The sequence below is a fragment of the Drosophila takahashii genome, chromosome 2R (genome assembly GCF_030179915.1).
Source record: "Drosophila takahashii strain IR98-3 E-12201 chromosome 2R, DtakHiC1v2, whole genome shotgun sequence".
Taxonomy (NCBI): domain Eukaryota; kingdom Metazoa; phylum Arthropoda; class Insecta; order Diptera; family Drosophilidae; genus Drosophila; species Drosophila takahashii.
This window is the reverse complement of record NC_091679.1, coordinates 31,262,039-31,283,112: the sequence shown is the minus strand read 5'-3', so window position 1 is coordinate 31,283,112 and position 21,074 is coordinate 31,262,039. Positions and strand designations below refer to the sequence as shown.

At 42.4% G+C, this 21,074-nt stretch overlaps 5 protein-coding genes across 6 annotated transcripts; 3 read left to right on the top strand and 2 right to left on the bottom strand.

Annotated features, from left to right (window-relative positions):
- Positions 1 to 17: 17 nt before the first annotated feature.
- Positions 18 to 2,739, bottom strand: Odc2 (Ornithine decarboxylase 2). The gene is made up of 9 exons (XM_070212100.1): positions 2,430 to 2,739; positions 1,960 to 2,117; positions 1,595 to 1,892; positions 1,288 to 1,536; positions 1,074 to 1,142; positions 876 to 1,012; positions 482 to 653; positions 354 to 422; positions 18 to 301 (listed from the first exon to the last, which is right to left on the bottom strand). Exons 1-9 carry the CDS (start codon positions 2,697 to 2,699, stop codon positions 131 to 133), a joined length of 1,593 nt encoding a protein of 530 aa, XP_070068201.1. The 5' UTR covers positions 2,700 to 2,739; the 3' UTR covers positions 18 to 130.
- A 774-nt stretch (positions 2,740 to 3,513) lies between these two features.
- On the bottom strand, positions 3,514 to 5,377 carry Odc1 (Ornithine decarboxylase 1). The gene is made up of 6 exons (XM_070213065.1): positions 5,077 to 5,377; positions 4,656 to 4,813; positions 4,309 to 4,606; positions 4,003 to 4,251; positions 3,763 to 3,831; positions 3,514 to 3,702 (listed from the first exon to the last, which is right to left on the bottom strand). Exons 1-6 carry the CDS (start codon positions 5,344 to 5,346, stop codon positions 3,562 to 3,564), a joined length of 1,185 nt encoding a protein of 394 aa, XP_070069166.1. The 5' UTR covers positions 5,347 to 5,377; the 3' UTR covers positions 3,514 to 3,561.
- Positions 5,378 to 8,337: 2,960 nt separating this feature from the next.
- LOC108055065 (uncharacterized) lies at positions 8,338 to 9,771 on the top strand. Its single transcript, XM_017138255.3, has 2 exons — positions 8,338 to 8,583; positions 8,738 to 9,771. Exons 1-2 carry the CDS (start codon positions 8,542 to 8,544, stop codon positions 9,557 to 9,559), a joined length of 864 nt encoding a protein of 287 aa, XP_016993744.2. The 5' UTR covers positions 8,338 to 8,541; the 3' UTR covers positions 9,560 to 9,771.
- Positions 9,772 to 13,525: 3,754 nt separating this feature from the next.
- On the top strand, positions 13,526 to 16,234 carry Hey (Hairy/E(spl)-related with YRPW motif). The gene is made up of 3 exons (XM_017138190.3): positions 13,526 to 13,877; positions 14,356 to 14,570; positions 15,258 to 16,234. Exons 1-3 carry the CDS (start codon positions 13,624 to 13,626, stop codon positions 16,058 to 16,060), a joined length of 1,272 nt encoding a protein of 423 aa, XP_016993679.3. The 5' UTR covers positions 13,526 to 13,623; the 3' UTR covers positions 16,061 to 16,234.
- A 320-nt stretch (positions 16,235 to 16,554) lies between these two features.
- On the top strand, positions 16,555 to 19,823 carry Dic3 (Dicarboxylate carrier 3). 2 transcript variants are annotated; one of them, XM_017138194.3, is made up of 2 exons: positions 16,555 to 17,030; positions 18,826 to 19,075. In XM_017138194.3, exons 1-2 carry the CDS (start codon positions 16,622 to 16,624, stop codon positions 18,927 to 18,929), a joined length of 513 nt encoding a protein of 170 aa, XP_016993683.2. In that variant the 5' UTR covers positions 16,555 to 16,621; the 3' UTR covers positions 18,930 to 19,075. The 2 variants fall into 2 exon arrangements, with proteins under 2 accessions (XP_016993683.2, XP_016993682.2); XM_017138193.3 differs by having other exon boundaries at positions 16,559 to 17,034; positions 18,826 to 19,823.
- The last annotated feature ends 1,251 nt before the right edge of the window (positions 19,824 to 21,074 follow it).

Here is a 21,074-nt window from a genome sequence, read left to right as displayed (position 1 = left end):
CGAAATATTAGCAGAACCACAAAATCCCATCGAAAGCTGGGCCTGCATAATGCATATGCTCTCCATGTGAGCAATAATTCCCCCGCGCGGGAACATTCTGAGAATCTAACTAATAAAGAATCCATGTTGGTTACAAATGCAAGCAGGCGTCTTCTTTATTACGACTCTGCTGGAAGTACAGTGTCTTGGGCACATCGAATCCATTGAAGGGCTTGGCCAGGGGCGTTGTGTAAGCTCCCATATTGCGAAATCCTATCAGGTCGCCTCGGTTCAAGTTGGGCAGGAGCACGTCTGCCAAAATCTAAAGGGTAAAGGAAACATTAACTGATGATGATCACTATTCAATAGCTCACCTTATCCTGGCCATCGCAACTGGGACCCCAGATCACGGACTTGAACCTTGGCAAGGGTTCAGATTCATCCTGGAAACATTTATTAAATAAGATAGCATTACTTTACCCTAAAAACATATTTTATTTACCAGATAATGTTCAGGCCTCACCACCTCCGGGTAGTAGAAAGTGATAGCGAGGCATCCGTAGATGCCATCATTTAAATAGTACATCAACGTGTCCAGCTTGCCATCTTCTCTGCGAACCTCTTGGCATGGATCTTGCAGATTAATGTGTAGGCAGCCGCCACAAAGAATCGACCTGGCTCCGCAATTATTTTGACACGCTCATCGGACCATTCATTAAAAAGGTATATTTATTAGCTGATCCTATTATTGGAGAGAGAGAAATGGACCATAAAAGTATACTTCAACTACTTAATTTCGTTAGCAGAAATTTATTTTGGGAAACCCGTTATTTAGGTGCCCATATTAAAATTAAACTCAAAGCATAATAGCTAGTTTTTTTCCATTTTCAAGTCACTTTGCTCGAAAGTATCTGGTTTCTGGAACATCAAATCCGTTGAACGGACTGGCAATGGGCATTGTGTAGGCTCCCATGTTACGAAATCCTAAAAGATCGCCACAGTTCAAATTGGGCAAAAGCAGATCTCCCGATATCTATAGGTTAAAAAAAGCGATGGTTAAGAAATATATTAAAAGCATCAAATAATTTGTTCACCTTATCCAGGGCATCACAGCTGGGTCCCCAAATCACCGACTTGAACTTTGGCAGGGTCTCGGCATCATCCTGGAAAATTGATTGTACTCATTAGTTAAATGGCATATTACTGAAGATTTTGGATTTTATTCATTTACTAAATAGTTAATGCCAACAATTAATTTGTTATAATAATATTATTATTGGATTGCCTGCATATAAATCCATTCCTTACCAGGTAAATGACAGGACTGACCACCTCAGGATAGTAAAACATTCCTGCGAAGGCCCCGAAGATGCCGTCATTGAGGTAGTACATCAATTTCTCCAGCTTTCCATCTTTATTGCGGACCTCCCGCTTTGCGTGGACCTTGCAAACCAATGTGTAGGCAGCCTCCACAAAGAATCGTCCTGGCTCGGAAATTATTTGGACACGCTCATCGGGGAACCGAAGTTTCACCGAGGTGTTAACAGCCTCAGCAATCTGCAAATAATTTGTATCTGTATAAATTACTGCAAACCAGAGGCTTAAACGCACATACCTCCTCGAACATCCCATCATCTATACCAGGAAACCCACCGCCAATATCTAATAAGTCCATCTTATGACCTATCAACTCTCCAAACTTGAAAATGTTTTCCGCCTTCTCGATGGCTCGATCGAAGGCCTCCACCTCACTGCATCCCGAACCCACATGGAAACTAGTACCAGTCACCTTCAGATCCAGGGCCTTCGAGAGCAGCATTAGAGCCGCGGCATCCGCCTCCGCATCGCAGCCATATTTGTCGCCCAAGGGACACAGCGCCTTTTTGGCCTCACTTTTAAATCTTACGATAAGACTGGAACAAATCATTATGAATCATCCTATTATTCTACCACCCAAAAATGCAGTTCGGTTGAACGTACTTGGAGTTGGGATAGTGCTTGCGTAACTTGTAAACCTCATATTCATTATCTACCGTACCATTGACCACCTGCTGCTCCTTGGCGTACTTCAAGTGGTTGACAGGTCGACAAGGATGAGCAAAGATTATACGTTCAGGTGAAACGCCAAGTCCCAGAACCTTAAAATTACATCGAGATAAAAAAATGTAAAATATTATAATATTGAAAATTTAAATTTGTCCTTTTTGTTTGTAAAGTATTTTAATAGGAATAACTGTTTATAAATTATGCAATACAATCGAAATTTTGTTTCTCAGTCTATAATGAATACGCATACTAGTTTATTAAAATCACTTCGGGGCTTATCTATTTCATGGTGAATTTCTATCCCTCTCACTTTTCAAGGTTAACTTGAAATAAACAAATTCAGATTACAGTTCACACTTTCCCCTTTATGATGACGTTGACAATTTCACGACTGTAAGACCCACCAGTTTGAGTTCGTTTTTGGAGGCGCAGTCGAATCCAGTTCCAAGATCCGCCAGAAGCTGGACCAACACCGGATCGTCATTGCACTTGACGGCGTAGTGGGGTTTTATCCTGGGCAGGAGTTTCTGCCAGAGGCGAAGCTTTCTCTCCAGACTGGACAGATCGCAGATGTTGAGGGCCTGATCCAGATATTCCAAGTCCGCCTGCTCGATAACTCGGCGGATATTAAGCTGCTGATCGTAGTAGTGAATTTTTGGGGTACCGTTCACCATCTCGAAAAAATTGAAACTGACCGATGGAAGATGTGTCGCTTTTGTCCGGGATAATCCCAGCTAAAGCTATATGTGTTATCAGTGAAAAACAAAAGACTTATTTGCTCTTAAATTGAGTAGCTTTTGGACTCAAACTTGAATTGGCTTGCAGAGTCTCAAAGCTTCCAAAAATATCTCAAAGAATAAAGAACGAGTAGAGTGCTTGGACTTGTAAATACCCTGTTAATCAATTTGTAAATAGTATTGCTCGAGATGCAAGTAAGAGATGCAAAACAAGTCAAATAATAAAAAATGCTATAATCAAATTCCTCGATTATTAGAAACCCTTTCACTCTGTTTAGTAATTTCACTATAAATATGTATGTATTCAAAAGCAGGTGGTGTTAGGGACAATTCTGTTGTCGCGGAAAATAATATTAACGCGAGCTCCACCCCATATTTTGAAACAGATGTCACTAAGCTTCTCCAAATCAAAGTAAATATACTTTGTGAGGGCTTTTTATTAAAATCTATTGCATACTTTTACCTACCTGGAAAAGTAAAAAAAATGTACAGTCATGAAAACATTTGGATTTCCATTTCTATTTGAAGATAATATTAATTTTCTGAAACTTATTCTTCTTCCAAATATCTTGATTTTTATACCAGTTACTCGTAGAGTAAAAGGGTATATTGTATTCTTTCAAAAGTAAGTAAGTAGACTTTATTAAAGTTGCATGCAAAAAAAGTTTTTTAGGAAAAAAATTTGATTTCTCACACACAAAAAAGGTTTTCCCACCCATTCCCAAGAAAATTTTAAACTCAAGCATCGGTGTTTGTTACAGAGGCCAAGACGTGTAGATTTTATTACTAAACGGTTTAGTCATATAGCTCGGAAGTAAACGGTCTTGGGAACATCGAATCCATTAAATGGACTTGCAATGGGCATTGTGTAGGCTCCCATGTTGCGAAATCCTAAAAGATCGCCTCTGTTCAAGTTGGGCAAGAGTAGGTCCTCCGATATCTGAAAAGTGAGGAAAACATTACTTGATATCTCTGGTTAAAAAAGATATTCTTCACCCACCTTATCAAAAGCATCACAACTGGGACCCCAAATCAGAGACTTTAACTGAGGCAAGGAATCTGCTTCATCCTGTAAGACAAATTCAAGACAAATTAGATACTTAAAACTTTCTACAATGCTTCATTTGATAACATTTTCTATTGAAAAATGTTGCCTCGCTAGTCCTTATACGTATGTATGATACTTCGTTTTGGTTGCGAAATTTATAAAGTTATTGAAAAGTTGAGTATTGGATTTTACCAGATAATGCTCTGCGGTCACCACTTGATGGTCGTACAGAATACAGTTAAAGGATCCATATACTCCATCATTTAGGTAGTACATCACGGTGTCCAGCTTCCCAGCTTCGTTGCGAATCTCCCGCTTTGCATGGATCTTGCAGACCAATGTGTAGGCAGCAGCCACAAAGAAACGTCCTGGCTCTGCTATTATTTGGACACTCTCATCGGGGAAGTGGCGCTGCACCGAGATATTAACACTCTCGGCAATCTGTGTTAAAGAAAGTGCTCAAGAAAGTGCTTAAATTAAAGTGTTCTCCCATCCCACCTTCTCAAACTTTTCATCATCGCTGCCGGGAAACCCGCCTCCTATGTCCAAAAAGTCCATGTCATAGCCCAACAGCCCGCCGAACTTAAAGAGATTCTTTGCCTTCTTGATGGCCCTGTCGTAGGCCTCCAGCTCGCTGCATCCGGAGCCCACGTGGAAACTGGTGCCGGTTACCTTGAGATCCAGGGATTTGGCCAGCAGCATTAGGGCAGCTGCATCCACATCCGCATTGCAGCCAAATTTGTCACCCAGTGGACACTGCGCCTCCTTGGCCTCGCTCTTGAATCTCACGATTAGGCTGAAAAACCAAATTGTACAATTGAAATTTCAAATTAACTAAAACCTACTTTGAGTTGAAATAGTGCGTGTGCAGCTTGTAGACCTCAAATTCATTGTCCACGGTGCCATTGGCCACATGGTGCTCCTTGGCGTACTCCAGATGACTGACAGGTCGACAGGGATTGGCAAAGATAATACGCTCTGGTGAGACATCAAAGCCTAAGACCTTTAAATTTAAGGAGGTAGAACAAAAACATATCATTAGGTTTAATTAAAAGCACGTTGAACTAAAAGATTAATTTTATAGTACCTATTTTTCTAATCTTGTTTTGTAAATATGTCTAGAAGCAATAAAAGTAGGGTGGAATATTTCCTGACTTATAAACCAGACAATTGTTCAAATTTAATGCTAAGACCACGTTTTTTTTTTGGAAACGCTCTGTACTATAACCTTTACTATATAACGGTAAGAATGATTAGAGGACCCACCAGTTTGAGCTCATTTTTGGAGGCGCAATCGAATCCCGCGCCCAGCTCAGCTAGCAGCTTGACCACCACGGGATCATCGTTGCACTTGACGGCGTAGTAGGGCTTTATCCTGGGCAGCAGCTCCCGCCAAAGACGATGCTTCCGCTCCACACTGGACAGGTCGCAGATATTGAGGGCCTGATCCAGACTCTGTAGGGCGGACTGCTCGATCACCCGGCGGATGTTGAGCTCGTGCTCGTAGTATTGAATTTCTGGGGTACCGCTCGCCATCTCGCACTGTTCGCAACTGACTGGGGCCCCAGAGCCCCGATCAGACCCATAATACAATTGTTATCAGTCAACGACTTGTGCTCGAATCGCAACAGACTTGCGAAACATTTAGGAACACGCTCCGAAAACGTTCCTCATCGAGAAACAATGTGGCTCTAATTAGCGGCAAAAGGTCAAGCGATTGAGACGGCCGTTACCCGCCCTTCACTCCCCCGAAATGAATATTTGCCAGAGTACGTAATTTACAACCAACAATATTTGGCATCGTAAATAATTTTAATGCCCTCGCGCGGCTGCATGGGCATGTAAAACTAATAAAATGTAAATTTTCAACAGCAAATGCCGGAGTGGCCATCAAGTCGTGCATAATTGACACTTGCCCCGCGGACACGGGGCACTTCACACCGCCTTTGAAATCTAAATCGGAATCGCATCAAACCCCTACACACACCCCTAGAAAATTCCACGGCAATGACAATTGTAATAATAATAATAATAATAATAGAAGTGTGCGTGCCGGCAAGGAGGGTTGTTGTGGTCTGTTGTCCTGGCCGATTTAGCAACCCCTCGACTGCGTCCAAACGGGCAATTAAAAATTAAAATCAAACTTTTGTAATCGATATTGGCAATTGCAGCTCTTCATCGCCAGCTAGCTGGAGTGTCCTATCAATCAACCTTTAATTGGTTGGGCCCATCAATATTTTTTCGCACTCCCTTTGGCCTTCGCTGAAGATGCTACAAAAAAAGGAGTTGCAATCCCCAGAATGATAACTGTCAAATGCCTCAGACAAAAGTATTGAGCGATGGGCGAAAAAAGGATCTTGTCATGCTCGAAAACCCAAGGAATCGGATATATCCGAATCATTGCGATTTGATTGCAATTTGCTGCGAGTGTCATCATTCACTCGATTTCAGTTTTCCACTTCCGACGCGATTTCAAAACTAACCCGAAACCACAAAGAGCACTCCTCACATTGAGTGATGTGACAAATCGACGACAGGCTGTAAAGTGCTCACAAAAAATGTGGATTTGAAATCCGAAGCACTTTCAGCATGCTGAATTGTAAAACAGGTTTCGGGTTTTTCACAACTAAATGCATTTAAATCATTCGCTTAAAATGCTGGAAATTTACATGCGAATGTCATTAATTTGATCGTCAGTCACAGGAGTTCCCTCATAAATTGAGTTTAAATTCAGATACATTTCGCTTGTGTTTGCCTATTCGAAACATTTAAATCTATTAACATAAGTTATTTGCGGACTTACTTTATAAATTTTACCTTTAGCCCTTTTGCTTAAAGTTGTGTGAATAATAATCTAGATTTACTGCTAGCACAACCATAAACTTTACATATAAGAAAAGAAATTGGGTCACCAACTTTATTAATTCTGCTTTGTGCCTGTCTGGGCAACATCTAGTAGAATATAATTATAAAGTGTGTGCTGATAAGCCAAATCCAAATCTCTCTATAAGAGATTATTGAGCACGTTGAGTTAATCGAATTCAAACATTTTTTATACCCTTGCAAAGGGGATTATAATTTCAGAAGGGGACGTTTCCGACCACATAAAGTATATATATTCTTGATCAGCATCAATAGCCGAGTCCATCGTTTCCGAGTCTGTCCGTTTTTATGCGAACTAGTCCCTCAGTTTTTAAAGCTATCGCGATCTTAAAAGTCTTCTTTCTATTGCAGGTAGTACATATGTCGGAACGAGCCGGATCGGACCACTATACCTTATGGCTCCCATAGGAATAATCAAGAAAAATAATAGAAAAACCATTGTAACTTTGTAGAAAGTACGCGTTTAGATTTTTGACAATGTAAAAACAACATTTTAAGTAGGCATACCTGCAAGGGTATATAAACTTCGGCTGGCCGAAGTTAACTTCCTTTCCTGTTTATAGATCAAACGATTAGACTCTTTACAGTGGCGTACAATATGATTTGTCAGGGATAACTATTTGTTAGTAACATATGTATAATTCGATTTTTATATTTAGTGCACACAGTTTATTAATATATTTCATATAAATATTAATATTGCAAATAAACATCTTATGTAATAAATTTATTAAATCTCGCAATAAGTTAAAAGCAAAATTAAAGCCTAACAGATACTTTTGCGAATAATTTCTGTCTGAAATAATTATTAAAAAATCGCTTCCACTTCAGCACTCACGGCATTGACACACTATTTATAACATATTTCGCGTGGCAATAATAAATTTCCCATGCTTATATGACCACCTCCCGCAAGTATAGCGGCAACCCTCTCCGGAAATAGTTTCATAACAAACTTGCCATGGATGGCAGCGCCAGGTTGGCGCCCCCATCAGCCACACGAACAATAATAATCTGGGAGCAGAACTCACCTTTGGCCCATCGTAGCGCCCCAGGCACTTGACCGGCTATCCGAGGGCCTTCGGTTCAGGGGTTACGCCGGGAAAGGGGCTCTAAGCCGGGCCATTACCGCATTAGGGGCGACCCACTCGAGATTCCCAATCTGTGCGCCTGGATTATACTGCGCCTGTGCCGGCAGCGGCTCTCAGCTGGCACTTGCACTGCTCCCCAGTACACAGTGAGAAATCTCAACGTGCTTAAATTTTCAAACAACCTATTGGGGAAACTTTGTTAAACATTCAGAATATTTTTAATAGTTCTTAAATATTTAAAAATACTTCGATACGTTCTAAAATTTCTTTGGTGGAGAATTTAAATTATATAAAACGTGAAATATAATATTTTGTTTAGTGCTAGAAAAGTCTTAAGTTCCAGGATCATTAATAAACCAATAACCATCAAAACTTAAACTTTGGAGCAATGCAATTGAAAAGAGTTTGTTAAAGTGGGTTTATAAAAGATACCATCTTAGTTCCTATATAGGAAAACCTTACTTTGAAATTGTAGAGAGCGAGTCCATCTGTTTTTTTCTCCGTGCACTCGTGCCGCTGCCATGAGTCATGTGGCACGAGTGCGGCGTGGGAAGTCCTTGCTCCACCTGCTACTCATGCGACTCGGCGCTTCCTTGTTCAGTTTTGTTTGGATAGGCCAACGCGCTGCAGCAGCGATGAGGCACATGCCCCGGCTCATTGCCACAACTGCGATGGAAGGCCAACAATAGCCACTGTAATTGCACTGTTCAATTTGGGAGGATAATCGGCAGCGACACAAAGACATTGCCATTTCAGCATGTCGCATTTGCTGAGGCGCACCAAGAAGTCCTGTCTGAAGGTTAGTCCGCGTCTGGCGCCCGAGTGGGTGGCTCTCCGGCCACTGGGTAATCAATAAAAAATCGATGGCGACCACCGCCGAATGAAAATAAACAGTGAAGTTTGCATGCCAGTGCTTTTGGCACGTTAATCATACGCCCCGTTGTTCTTTTCAGTTCCTGCGCAAGATATCGACTTCGAAGCAACTATTTGTGCAGCGGCTGGACGAGGAGGATGGGGACGACGACGAGGAGGTGGAGGTGGATCTGCAGCGGGACCTGGAGCTGGATGTGAACAGCAATTGCCAGGTGACGGAGGCCATCTACGAGGAGCTGCAGCTCAGTGAGTGCGCTCCGGACTTGGCCAAGGAAGTGCAGGAGTCGCAGCCGGAAGTTAAGCACGATCTGCGGACCAAGTACTTGATGAGCTACGGCAGCTACGAGGTTCTGGATACCCTGCCAACGAGCATTGAATTCGAGCGGGTGAACTACAAGGAGAATGTCCGCTACTTGCGTCACACGCCCTCTAATTCCAGTCTGGATTTGCATCTGGAGGAGCAGCAGCCAAGGCAATTGGAGCAGCAGGAGAAGCCTTCCGTTCAGCAGGCAACTCCGAGGAGACAACAACTGCAGAAGATCCCCCCGGCCAACCGCTACCATCCCTGCAGCATCAGTCTGGGCTCCAAGCTGGAGGGCAACTACCACAGCGTGGTGATCATGGAGCCGCCGCACGACGACTTCCCCATCGTCAAGTGGGACATCAATGGCAACTCCCTGGACGACGACTCCTGCGATCGCTGGGAGGACTTCGACAACAGGTGGCGCCAGGCAGCGGCCGTCACCAGATCCCTATCGCAGTCCCAGAAGTCCAGCCACCAGTCCAGCTCCTGCACTCTGGAGACCTGGGTGGACGACACGGAACCCCTGAGCCTGGAGCTGCATCGGCACGACAGTGCGGCCGCCGGAAACAATTGTAATCTTTGCCTTAGGAGCTTCTGAATCCGGAAACGGAGACTCAGCGGCTTTGTAACCTCCACTTTGCGTCCAGCGATCGAGCACAAAAGAAAACCAGTCTTGTGAGAATTACCTACATATATATGTATTCGAGTATTTGAGTCGGTAGACCGCAATTTTCATTATAGAAAGTTGTTTTCGAGAATATCCATTAACAATAAAGTGTGTGTTGTGTGTGCGGCGCTCCTTTGGCTCCATACCTTGAGTAAATGCACTTCAAAATGCGAAAGCGAATGGCCTTTGTGCTGTCCTGTGGGAGGGTGGGAGTAAGTTCGTCGCCACCCCCAGCCCAATCGATCCATTCCATTCCATTCCGGCGCACGACCCGCACGTGCTGGACGCTCGTGAGAATCCGTAGACCTTTGGCTTTCCCACGAGCCACGGCTGCGATTTCGAATTCAGTGCCTCGGTGGTGCAAGTTCAACTTGCTGCTACAACCATTGCCCTATACAGCTGCACTATCCGTCCACTTGATAGGGGTGGGTTCCAGCTCGATTCCGTGCGAGTTTGTCCCACGCTGGCTATGACACTGGCATTGGCCATTAAGCATTTCCACTTTGCTGTTTGCCACAGTCGAAACCTGAGCGACAGCATGCCGAATCAAATTAAAAGCACTTTTTATAATTTTCGATTTTTTGATGTACTTTTTTGAAATTGATATGGGGCGCCATTATTATTGAGCTTACGCCTCAACAATCGAAATTAATCGTGAAAATGGACAAAAAAAAAGGTTATGGGGAGTTCTTTGGATTAGGTTAAAGAAATAATAACAAATAGTGGGCAAGAAAAAATATCATTTACAAAAATATTTATAGTTTGAAAGACGAATTTTTTGGGGGGACACGCCCAGAGCATAATCTGTAAGAGCTAAGGAGACAACTATTTTTGCAGCATTTAATAAGGGTCTAAGTGGTCCCAAATAACCGGAAAAAAAGATAAAGAGCAATTTATGTTTAAAATATCTCAACACAAATGTATTTCCCAATTTGAATTGTACTTTTTTTTATGATTTTTAATCTAATCTTATCTAAAATAATTTCTTCTCCGATAAGTTAGAGCTTTTGGTAGCGGTTAAAGTTATCCCTTAATCCTCTTTGACTTGAAGAAGGAACCTTACATTAATTGCAATATTGCAACAAAATTGTTATATTTGAAAAATGTCAAATATATCGATAAAAATTGATAATAGACATGTATTTTAATAGATATTTGCGGTGTGTAACTTAATGATTGTTGTAACTCCCAAGATCTCGGCGTTCATACCAAGGGACAGACTGGCATGGCAAGGTCGTCTTGTATTGCGATCCTGACCAAGAATGTGTATGTTTTTATTAGCTTAGTGCCGTTTTCTCGTTCGTTTGTTAAATTTAAAGTAGGGTTAAAACCTTGAAATCGTATGGGAAAACAGAGTTTTAACGGTACTTTAAATTTAACAGGCTGACGAGAAAACGGCCCTTAATGTTCATTTTGATTCAGCCGAGCGCCACTCTAACGCCTCCAGCGCTTAAAGATGTCTAGCGCGCCCATTTTCAAAAATATGGTTAAACTGTTAATGCAATTTAGTTTTGTTCAGTAATAGCCATCGACATGTAAATAGTTTCTTCTGACCATTCCTTAAAACGTTATGAGGATTCGTTGCAGGGCAGAACGCATTCATTACAATCTCCCTACATTAAGCCAACTACAATTAAAACTAAAAGGCTCCCCTTAAAAGAAAGAATTAATTTTTTGTTGGTAAAAAGGATATCCCCCTTTACACAAAATTGGAATTTTTGGGGAAAATTTAATTAAACAAGAAAGGAAGCTACCTTCGGCCAGCCGAAGCCTATATACCCTTGCATATATACTTTATGTGGTCGGAAACGTCTCCTTCACTGCGTTGCAAACATCTGACTGAAATTATAATACCCTCTACAAGGGTATAAAACATTAAAAAACTTATGGATGTACATTTTTTTTCAAATTCAGTTTAAGCACGTAATTAACTTTTTATAGAGCTTGAAAAAAATTGAAAATCTTACTTGGGGGTTTGTTGGTGCGGCAAAAACTTTTTTTTAGCATTTTTATTAAAAACGTTGATTAACCAATGGTTATAAAACGCATATTTAGAACATAGAAACATATTAGTAACAACATAACATGAGTGTGGTGGATAACAATCTTATGATGGCGACAATACTATAGTATTTTGCACCTAAAACTTTTGATAATTTTCTCTGTGTACTTTAATGTTTCAAAACGCGGGTCTGATGATGTCGATGGGTACACCTAGAAAAAAAATGACCTAAAATGTCAAAAAATGGCCTAGAATTTAGGTAAAATTGGCCTAAAACTGGAGCTAAGTCCTTGAATGGCCTAAAATTTAGGATTGTATGACCTAAAATGTTAGGCCATTAAGGGCCTAAAATTGGGTAATTTTTGGCCTAGATTTTAGGTAATATGCTGCCTTAAAAAGGCTTTCTTTGGCCTAAAAATTTGTACTGAAAAATATTTCATATTATAAAGTAAGTACAGAGAAATTTATAGCTAACTCGAGGTCAATGTCGGCTTAGTCTTCAAGAAGTCGTCATTATTCCAACACACAAAAACGAGCGAAGAGGCTTCACTGTTCAGCAGTGAAATCGCTGTTTTATTCAACGATCGAAGTGGGTTACCATGCAAGCCGCGCTATAACTGGTTGGGAATTATAGAGTCGCTAGAACGGAATCAGAGTTCCGTGCAAATTTATTTAGGTAAAATGCATTAATTTTAAGGCCCACGATGACCTAAAATATTAGGCTATACGGGACCTAAATAGTAGGGCAAATATACCAAAAATTTAAATTTTTAGGCAGTACATGACCTAAAAAGGAACTTTTAGTCCATTTAAAATGTTTTAGGCTATGCATGACCTAAAATGTTGTCCATCATTTTTCTGGGTGTATTGGAAAAGTTATCCAACCTTCTTCTGAGATTTCTGCGAGTATTATTTCCTAAAAAGTTTATTTTTAATTTAATAAGCTGAATTTTAATTTAATTTAATAATGATTTAATGGTTGGCTTTCGGGACATAACCATTTTAACATTAACATTTTCCTAAACAAAAATTACTGACAAGAAACCAAATTGTTTAGAAAGCCAAGTTTCCGCATTGGCATAACGCTAGGCAAAGCAATCGATTTTACCTCTTGTAATTTCTAGGTCAACTTGGGACACCTGCTGCCGAAGTCGCTGTTATCTCGGCTCCCGCTCCCGCCGCTGTTCCCGTTCCCATTGCGGACTCCTGATGCCGTAACCTTGAGCCAACACTGACCTAGAAATGTGTGGGCCACCAGCACACGGCCCACGGCGAAGATAAAGGTCAACGGCGGCTGTTGCACTTGTTGGGGCTTTCCCGGCGCCACGCGATGCCACACGACCGACGGCTGCTCGGGCGCGTGCTCCAGTTTGAGTTCCATGGTCCGCTGCAGCCGCTCCAGCCGGCGAACAAGTGGACGACGGACGTCGCCAGTTTGTCGCCCACGGCGCCGATTAGAGGCCGTGCTGCAGATGCTGCCGAAATATGCTATATCGGATGCATGTAGCGATAGCGATAGAATCGAAATCGCTGCTAGATGATGACAGAGGCTTGCTCATTTGATTGCCGCTCCTTGTCGCACACTCCCTTGTTCACTTGGCAGCGATCGCTGTTCGAGCATTTCCTACCCCAAACCCAATCCCAATCCCAGCCAGCACGCGTTGCCAGGGGGTGGTTGCTGCTGCATCTTATTGGACGGCTGCCGCAGGCGGTAAAAAGGGGTTGAGCGGCGGCAGCGGAGGGCAGGTCGTCCGCTCGACGTGTGCTGCAGAATCAGTCGAACGCCGTTCGCGCACACGATAAGTCACGTGCTCAAACTAGCTCCGCTATCCGCTAGCTATATCAGCAACTTGCTGCAACAGTGCCGACTAGCAACACGCAACACTCGCCCAGCGACAACAGCAACATCAGCACGGCAACAGTGTCAAGTGCGCAGGAGCAGCAAATAAACAGTCGCAAATAAGCAGTATAAACAACGAGCAAACGACGCACAATGGATCACAATATGCACGTGAACGCGCCGTCGCTGCACCACTGGGGCTATGCCACCGGGCCAGGAGTGGTGATGCCGGGCGCCACCGCCACCACCCCCCAGAGCCACTGGGTACCGCCGCCGCAGAGCCACCACAGCGCCCACAGCAACCACAGTCACGGTCACGGACACAGCCACGGACACAACAGCCTGAAGCGGACGCTCTCCGAGAGCGACTGCGACGATCTCTACTCCGAGGAGTCCTCCAAAGAACAGTGCGTATTCGTGACTAGCAACAAGAGTGTTTTACATTTCTTACCCATAGAGCTATACAACATCTTAAAATCATTAAGAGATTTATTACGCGAAATTCAGTTTCGAAAAGTTTGCAACATTAATCTTATTCAGTGAGCCCCGAAAAAAAGTTGACCACCAAATCAAAGCACAAGAAAACAGCTTAACACTTCAAGGATACTTAAAATAATTTAAGGCTATCAGTGGTTATTTTAATAGTTCTCAAAATTTACCAAAATATAACTAAAATACTTGTCTTTAAATTCATACAAACATTACATTCCCAAGTTCTATTTTCGTTTTATTAACGGTATAAAGAAAAATTTAAATTTTTTCATAGCTCAAAATTTATTAGTGTCAGTGTTTTTTATATTTTATGATGTGCTCTATTTAAAGAAAAAATCACCTATATAAACTAACCAATTCTAAATCTAAACCTTTTCTTATTTGCACTTTTAGAATCTCGCCCAGCGAACCGGGCAGCTGCCAACTGATGAGTCGCAAGAAGCGTCGCGGAGTGATCGAGAAGAAGCGTCGAGATCGCATCAACTCCTCGCTCACCGAACTCAAACGCCTGGTGCCCTCCGCCTATGAAAAGCAGGGATCTGCCAAGCTGGAGAAGGCGGAGATCCTGCAACTAACTGTGGAGCATCTGAAGAACTTGCAATCCAAAAGTAAGTGTCTATTTTTAGGTCAAACTAAAAGAGTTGGGCTCACAAAAGCAGTAAATTTTAAATACTAAATTTTTTTGGGGATAAAGCTCTATTGATTTTAAAAGTAGTAAAGCTTGTTCCAGTAAAGATTATAAGGACTCTAAAAGATAGACCGTAAGACAGAAAATATGCCATAAATTCCAAAAATTATCTTTTACGAGTTGCAATATTATCCTTTGAAAACCGAAATTTTTACTTCCTATAAAAACATTTTGAGGAAAAACTCCAACTAGATTCCCTAAACGAAACCCGCTGTGGGAAGCAATTGAGACACAAAATTAAATACAATATGCGGCAAATTATCACAAATCTGGGTAAACAATCCTGACCTGTTGTCCCGAGCAGGGTCGAATTGTGGGAAAGTTATGATTGCCATAAACAAAACAGCACCACCACCGCCGAGTGAATCTCGAATCTCGGGGCTTCCCACGCTGGCCGTGGCACCACCACTATGGCAAAGTAAAGCTACAGTGAGGAGCGGGCTTCCACCCCCTGATTTTTACCACCTCGCTAGTCATCCCGTAGAAGGACAACGGCACGGGGGTTGTTCTTTATGCATGTCGCGTGGGAACAGCTATTTTAATTGTTTGCTCGATCCGGGATTAGACAGCTTATTGACTTTCTCCGCCTCCTCTTCTCCCATTGCAGCTCTCGACTCGCTGAGCTATGACCCGCAGCGGGTGGCCATGGACTATCACATCATCGGCTTCCGCGAGTGCGCCGCCGAGGTGGCCCGTTACCTGGTCACCATCGAGGGCATGGACATCCAGGATCCGCTGCGCCTGCGCCTCATGTCCCACCTGCAGTACTTTGTCCAGCAGCGCGAGCTGTCGGCCAAGAGTTGCGCCAGTCCTGTTGGCGGCTGGACACCCGCCCCTTCCAGTTCTTCGGGCTATCAACCGAACTGTGCGGCAGCTCCCTATCAGAGCTACGCGGCGCCTTCGAATCCGGCTGCCTATGTGTCCAGCTATCCCACGCTGAGTGCCTCGCCTTCCCAGCAGACCAGCCAGCAACAACTGGGCGGACGAACCAGTGTCTCGCGGACAAGTGGAACGGGAGTGAATGAATCCCTGCCCACCCACGATATTCACTCCGAGAGCAGCAATCAGCAGCAACAGCAACAGCAACAGCAACAGCAGCAACAACACCAGCAGCAACATCAGCAGCAGCAGCAACAGCAACGCACGCAGACAACACCTCAACCGGCACAGCAGCAACACTACACCCACGATCACAGCGCAGTGCATCCCGAGCAGCAGATACCCACCTATATAGAACTGACCAACAGTAATCGACCAGCGGCCGTTGGTTCCGAGAGCCTCAGCTACAGTGCCGCCCCTCAGTATCCCGTTAGCGGTGGCCAGGACTACAACAATTCCAGCGTCCTGCAATATGCCACGCCCAACGGAGCCAAACCCTATCGACCCTGGGGCGCCGAGATGGCCTATTAAGCGATAGAACTTCAAGTTGAAAAATGGAATTCAGAACAGGATCTCTAGTCAGAGCAGACCAAGTGTGATAGTCTTAAGTTTCGCATCCTACACAGAGAGAAAAAGAGAGAAACAATGCAGTGAGATTAGCTACGTACCTTAAGCATTTACACCTAATTCATTCAGTATACTTAGTTTTTGAACCTTTTGTGAATCTATTGTAAATAAACACATACGTTTAAAAGTGAAAATATGAAATCTGTTTTATTTAAAAGTTTCAAGGGGTTATGTGAAAGGGTTCAACATTTAATATAGGGTGCAAAATAAATGTTGAAGTGCACTTCATTTAAGAAAGTCCTTAATTTTCCAACAGTATAAAACTGTTTGAAACGTTAAAGGGATATGGGCTATAAAATTATTGATTAAAAATTAAGTAAGCAACAAAAAAATTTATTTTAAATCCCCCACAGAAAAACTATATATTTACAAAGCATTTGTAGTATTGTTTGTCATTTTTTTAATATTTAATTTTCAAAATAATCAGTAAAACCCGTGGTATATAGAGATCAATCAGAGATCTCTATGGGTAGTAAAGACGAAAAGCGCTTGCCGCGCTGGTGGTCCGGCGGCATCTGCTCGGCGATCGCTGTGACCACCACCCATCCGCTGGACCTGATCAAGGTGCAATTGCAGACGCAGTCGCGTAAGGAGAGAAAGCCCGTCAGCGAGATCATCAAGAACATCTACCAGCGAGGAGGTTTAACCGGTTTCTACAGCGGCATCTCGGCTTCATGGTTTCGCCAGCTGACTTACACCACCACCCGCTTTGCCCTGTACGAAGCTGGCAAGGATTACGTCGACGCCGGAAACATGGGTGCCAAGATGGGCCTGGCCACCTTCGCGGGACTCGTGGGTGGGATTGTGGGAGTCCCTGGTGACGTGGTTACAGTGCGTCTGCAGAACGACAGCAAGTTGCCGCCGGAGAATCGACGTAAGTGAGTATTACTTTGGTTTACACCTGTACACCTGTAATCTTAAAGGCCTTAAAAAGAAGAAGAATATTAGACATTGCTCTATTTTACTTCCTTTATAAAGTGCAGATCTTACACTCATAAAAATAATTTTCTACATTTTAGAAAATCGCCCTAAAAAAATTTTCGCCGTTGAACTGAGAAAAATTTTCTATTTTCATGACAAATTTGCCATAAACTCAAGGCTGGTAACCATAAAAAAATATTTTTAGGGTTAATTTTTCTATTTTTCTAATATTTAGGGCGATTTTTTTCGAATTGCTTCGTTTTGACCTTTTCTAAATCCAACGGCGAATTGCCCTAATTTTTTTTCTAAAATTTTTCTAAATACAAGGGCGATTCGCCTTAAAAATCACTCCAAAAGTGTGAAATTCGGTAGCCCAGCGGTCTAATCACTTGCGCTTTCAACTTTGCTATATGAGGACTAAGGTCGTGGGGTTGTGGGTTCGAACCCTGTGTGATTCAACTTGATTTTTATGTTTTTTTTTTTTGTAAACATTATAAGGACTAAACACTAAGGACATTTTTTCGTCCGAATTTTTAATTAAAGTAGTCTTTAAACCTTAAAAACGTATGGGAAATCTGAGTTAAAAGCATACTTTGTGTTTGCGGGCAAGAAAACGGGACTAATTGTCACAGTCGTCAGGAAATAAATATACGGTTTAGTTGCCTATAGTCATATTATAACGTAGACCTCAAGAAAATATGATGTGTGCAGAGTTTGTTCGTCGTCTTGCGCGATGGGTCTGTGGTGCAGAGGTAGGACGTTAGACTCTAAACCGAGAGGTCGTGGGTTCGATTCTCGCAAAGACCAAAAAAAGTAAGTTGTTTTTTCTCCTCATATTTATTTCCCTAATTCGTTTACAAACATGATTTTTCAGTTCTAACGGCTGTGCTGTATAGATCGGGCCCCCCTCTTAACGCCGCTCCCATATAAGCTACACACCAATACAATAATATGAAACGGTGTCCTCCGCCGGTGTTGTTTAATTAAAGCAGTCCCAGTTCCCAGAATATACACGATTAAAATACATGCTTCCCAAATTCAGTTAAGCATGCTCAAACACGATTTTTTTTAATTTGTCTAATTTTTAAGGGCATTTGCCTTTAAAAATAGAAAATTCGCCCTTAATTTTAGAAAAATACATCTTAAAATTAGGGCAAATCACCCTAAAAACAGGAAAATATTTCTTAATTCAAGAAAAATCACCCTAAATTAAACCAAATTTCCATCGGGATTTTTTAGAAAATTTTTCTAAATACACGGGCGAATCGCCAGCGGATACGATTTATGGGCGATTTTCTAAATCCACGGGCGAAAAGTCAGTTTTTTAGGGCGATTTAGGGTAAAAATTTCTATGAGTGTAGAAGATTTGATAGCCAAGTGGAATTTGCTCTGTCCGTTTCTTTGTCCGTTAGTTTGCTCATCTTTTTGTCTGTACGTTTTCTTTGGAATAGGTTTGTAATGTGAATTTCTTAAGCAACTTCTTTTTATAGAGTTTCTTGCATTACGGATTTATTTTTGTATATTTTTTATCATCTTACAGTCAGTACAGTCTTGGACGTTTCTTTGTCCGTTAGTTTGTCAGAAGGGTTTGTCCGTTTGTTAGAAAGGTTTGGTTGGGAATGTCAACGTACTGAGGTACTAACCACTATTTCTCAATAAACATCCTTTTAACCGTATTTTTTTTGTATCCTGAGACCCTAGCTATTTCTTGTTTTACCCAACACTTCTCATCGAAATCAATTCCTCAGCTACAAGAACGTTTTTGACGGCCTCTACCGCATTTACAAAGAGGAGGGCATGTCCAGTCTCTTCCGCGGCACTGTGCCAGCCGTTTCCAGAGCCATCCTGCTGACCATCGGTACCAATGCCGCCTACGACCAGGTTAAGCAGATGCTTAAGACTGCCACAGGAGCAAAGGATGGGGTGCCGCTGCACTTTGCCACCTCCACGATAGCCGGATGCATTGCCACGATTATAACACAGCCAATCGATGTGCTCAAGACCACTTTTATGAATGCCAAGCCGGGCGAGTTCTCCGGGATTGGGGGAGCCTTTCTCAGCATCGCCAAGCAGGGTCCTTTGGCCTTCTATAAAGGCTTTATTCCGGCCCTGATACGAGTCAGTCCCAACACAATCATCACATTTATCCTGTACGAGCAGGCGCGATTGCGCTTTGGTTATCTGCCACCAGATGCAAAGTGATGCCCCCCAGTTTCCGGAACCATTTCGTTTTTAATTTTGAATATTTTACATTTACAAATGCACTGAATCGGAAATAATCCCAACCTAATAGGCTGCCACTGTGCTCGTTAGACCGCTGGACCACTGGATCGCGGACCGCTGAACGCTGACCGCTGACCGCTGGTCAGTCTGCGCTGGGGGTCAACAAATGCCGCTCATGGTTTAAGAAATTTGCATATGCCTATGAATATGAATGCGTGAGCAACTAACTAAGCACGTGAACACCCAATCCGCGGCGGTTAGTTAAGCCGGCTGCACATTCGCCGCTTGCAATTAGGGAGCGGGGTTAGCAAGGTGCTGAGGTCGCAACCCCGAACACCAAAAACCGAACCCAAAACCGCAGGACAAACGGGAAATTTTCGAGAAAAACTGGAAACCAGGCTGGGCCAGCTAAGGATCTTGCCTCGGATCCAGAAACCTAAACTTTGAAAGGGAAACAGTTTCATAAAGGTTGGAAGGTTAAAATAAAATAAACTACTACCTATTTTACGTGATTTACAGGGTAAACTATGTGTCTAAGAGGACAATAGTCACAATTTTTACAGACAAGGCATTAGATTTTACCATTAAAATGATTATCATATTCATTAAGAGAATTTCTCTTACAAAATTAAAATGTTAGATATAACGAAATATCTTTAAATGTTACAATAGATCTGATCTCGGGTTCATATAAATATGTTTTACAAAGCATTCTTAGGAAGGATAAAAAAAGAGGTATATATTTCCCACAGTTAAGTAAAAATGTTAGCAATATGTCTTCAATCCCTTAAGACCTGAGTTCCCAAATGGATAGTTTAATTTAATTTAAGCGAATTTCACTACTTGCAATTAAGTTCATTGGCCCACACCAAAAAATCACTTGAAACCGAAATTACATTGAAACCGAGCAACCAAAATTGCTGTCTGTGGAATGTGGGAAAATACGAAATCATCCCTAACAAAAAAACAAGAAACAATCTTTTGCGCATTAATTTATTTTTGCCGGTTAAACACATATAAATGTTTCGGGACTTACCACGTTTTCAGGCTATGTGAGAGACCCCTGAGCTTTGACTTCCCACGCGATGTGGAAACTACCACCCACCGGAGTTTACCATAAAATGCACAAGGGTTGTTTGGCCCAGAGATCGGCGTCAACACCATCGCCTTTAACATAATACACACGTCAAAACTTCCAATTAGAGACAATCATTCGGATCTGGGACGGGGCAGTATTTCTGATATCGACGCAGGCGGGGTGGTTTTATCACTCGGCGGTGGCTACAAAAACCATTGGGCTGGTCGGACGGGATTTCATTCCTTGGATTACCAGCAGAGCAACAGGATCAGGAGGCCCAGGCCGAATACCCGCCGCGGGGTGGTTGCATATCATTATAATTGTGTGTGGTGTCATCGAAAGTGAAATGAATCCAATTTTTATTGCGGTTCGAGTCAATTAAGTGGAATATTTCGCGATATTTCTGAATGGTTTTTCGTGTTAAACATAATAAAAACCTTGGCTGTGGGCACTTGTTGTGTCGCAATATTTAATTTATGCACATGTGGATGGAATGTAAATGCACTTAAATAGGATTTTATGATCCATTGATTTTGTTCCCATGTGAGGGGTTAATCGAACACACATAACCCATAAATAAAGTTAATAAAAGCATTGGATTTGAATGCAGCCACTGAACCTGAAAATGCGTTTTTCTACTTTTTTGTTGGGTTTTCTAATCGATTTTGCCTGCGATGAGGGTTTTTAAAAATAGCT

Bases quoted from the DNA above. Each gene is read 5' to 3' on its own strand.
- Odc2 (XM_070212100.1), bottom strand. From the start codon at position 2,699: ATGGTGAACGGTACCCCAAAAATTCACTACTACGATCAGCAGCTTAAT. The intron at 1,893-1,959 runs GTACGTTCAACC...GATTTGTTCCAG, and splicing joins AAGCACTATCCCAACTCCAA to TCTTATCGTAAGATTTAAAA. The intron at 1,537-1,594 runs GTATGTGCGTTT...AATTATTTGCAG, and splicing joins ATGATGGGATGTTCGAGGAG to ATTGCTGAGGCTGTTAACAC.
- Odc1 (XM_070213065.1), bottom strand. From the start codon at position 5,346: ATGGCGAGCGGTACCCCAGAAATTCAATACTACGAGCACGAGCTCAAC. The intron at 4,607-4,655 runs GTAGGTTTTAGT...TTGGTTTTTCAG, and splicing joins ACGCACTATTTCAACTCAAA to CCTAATCGTGAGATTCAAGA. The intron at 3,832-4,002 runs GTAAAATCCAAT...TTTGTCTTACAG, and splicing joins TGACCGCAGAGCATTATCTG to GATGAAGCAGATTCCTTGCC.
- LOC108055065 (XM_017138255.3), top strand. From the start codon at position 8,542: ATGTCGCATTTGCTGAGGCGCACCAAGAAGTCCTGTCTGAAG. The intron at 8,584-8,737 runs GTTAGTCCGCGT...TGTTCTTTTCAG, and splicing joins CCAAGAAGTCCTGTCTGAAG to TTCCTGCGCAAGATATCGAC.
- Hey (XM_017138190.3), top strand. From the start codon at position 13,624: ATGGATCACAATATGCACGTGAACGCGCCGTCGCTGCACCACTGGGGC. The intron at 13,878-14,355 runs GTGCGTATTCGT...TTGCACTTTTAG, and splicing joins GAGGAGTCCTCCAAAGAACA to AATCTCGCCCAGCGAACCGG. The intron at 14,571-15,257 runs GTAAGTGTCTAT...CTCCCATTGCAG, and splicing joins GAAGAACTTGCAATCCAAAA to CTCTCGACTCGCTGAGCTAT.
- Dic3 (XM_017138193.3), top strand. From the start codon at position 16,622: ATGGGTAGTAAAGACGAAAAGCGCTTGCCGCGCTGGTGGTCCGGCGGC. The intron at 17,035-18,825 runs GTGAGTATTACT...TCAATTCCTCAG, and splicing joins CCGCCGGAGAATCGACGTAA to CTACAAGAACGTTTTTGACG.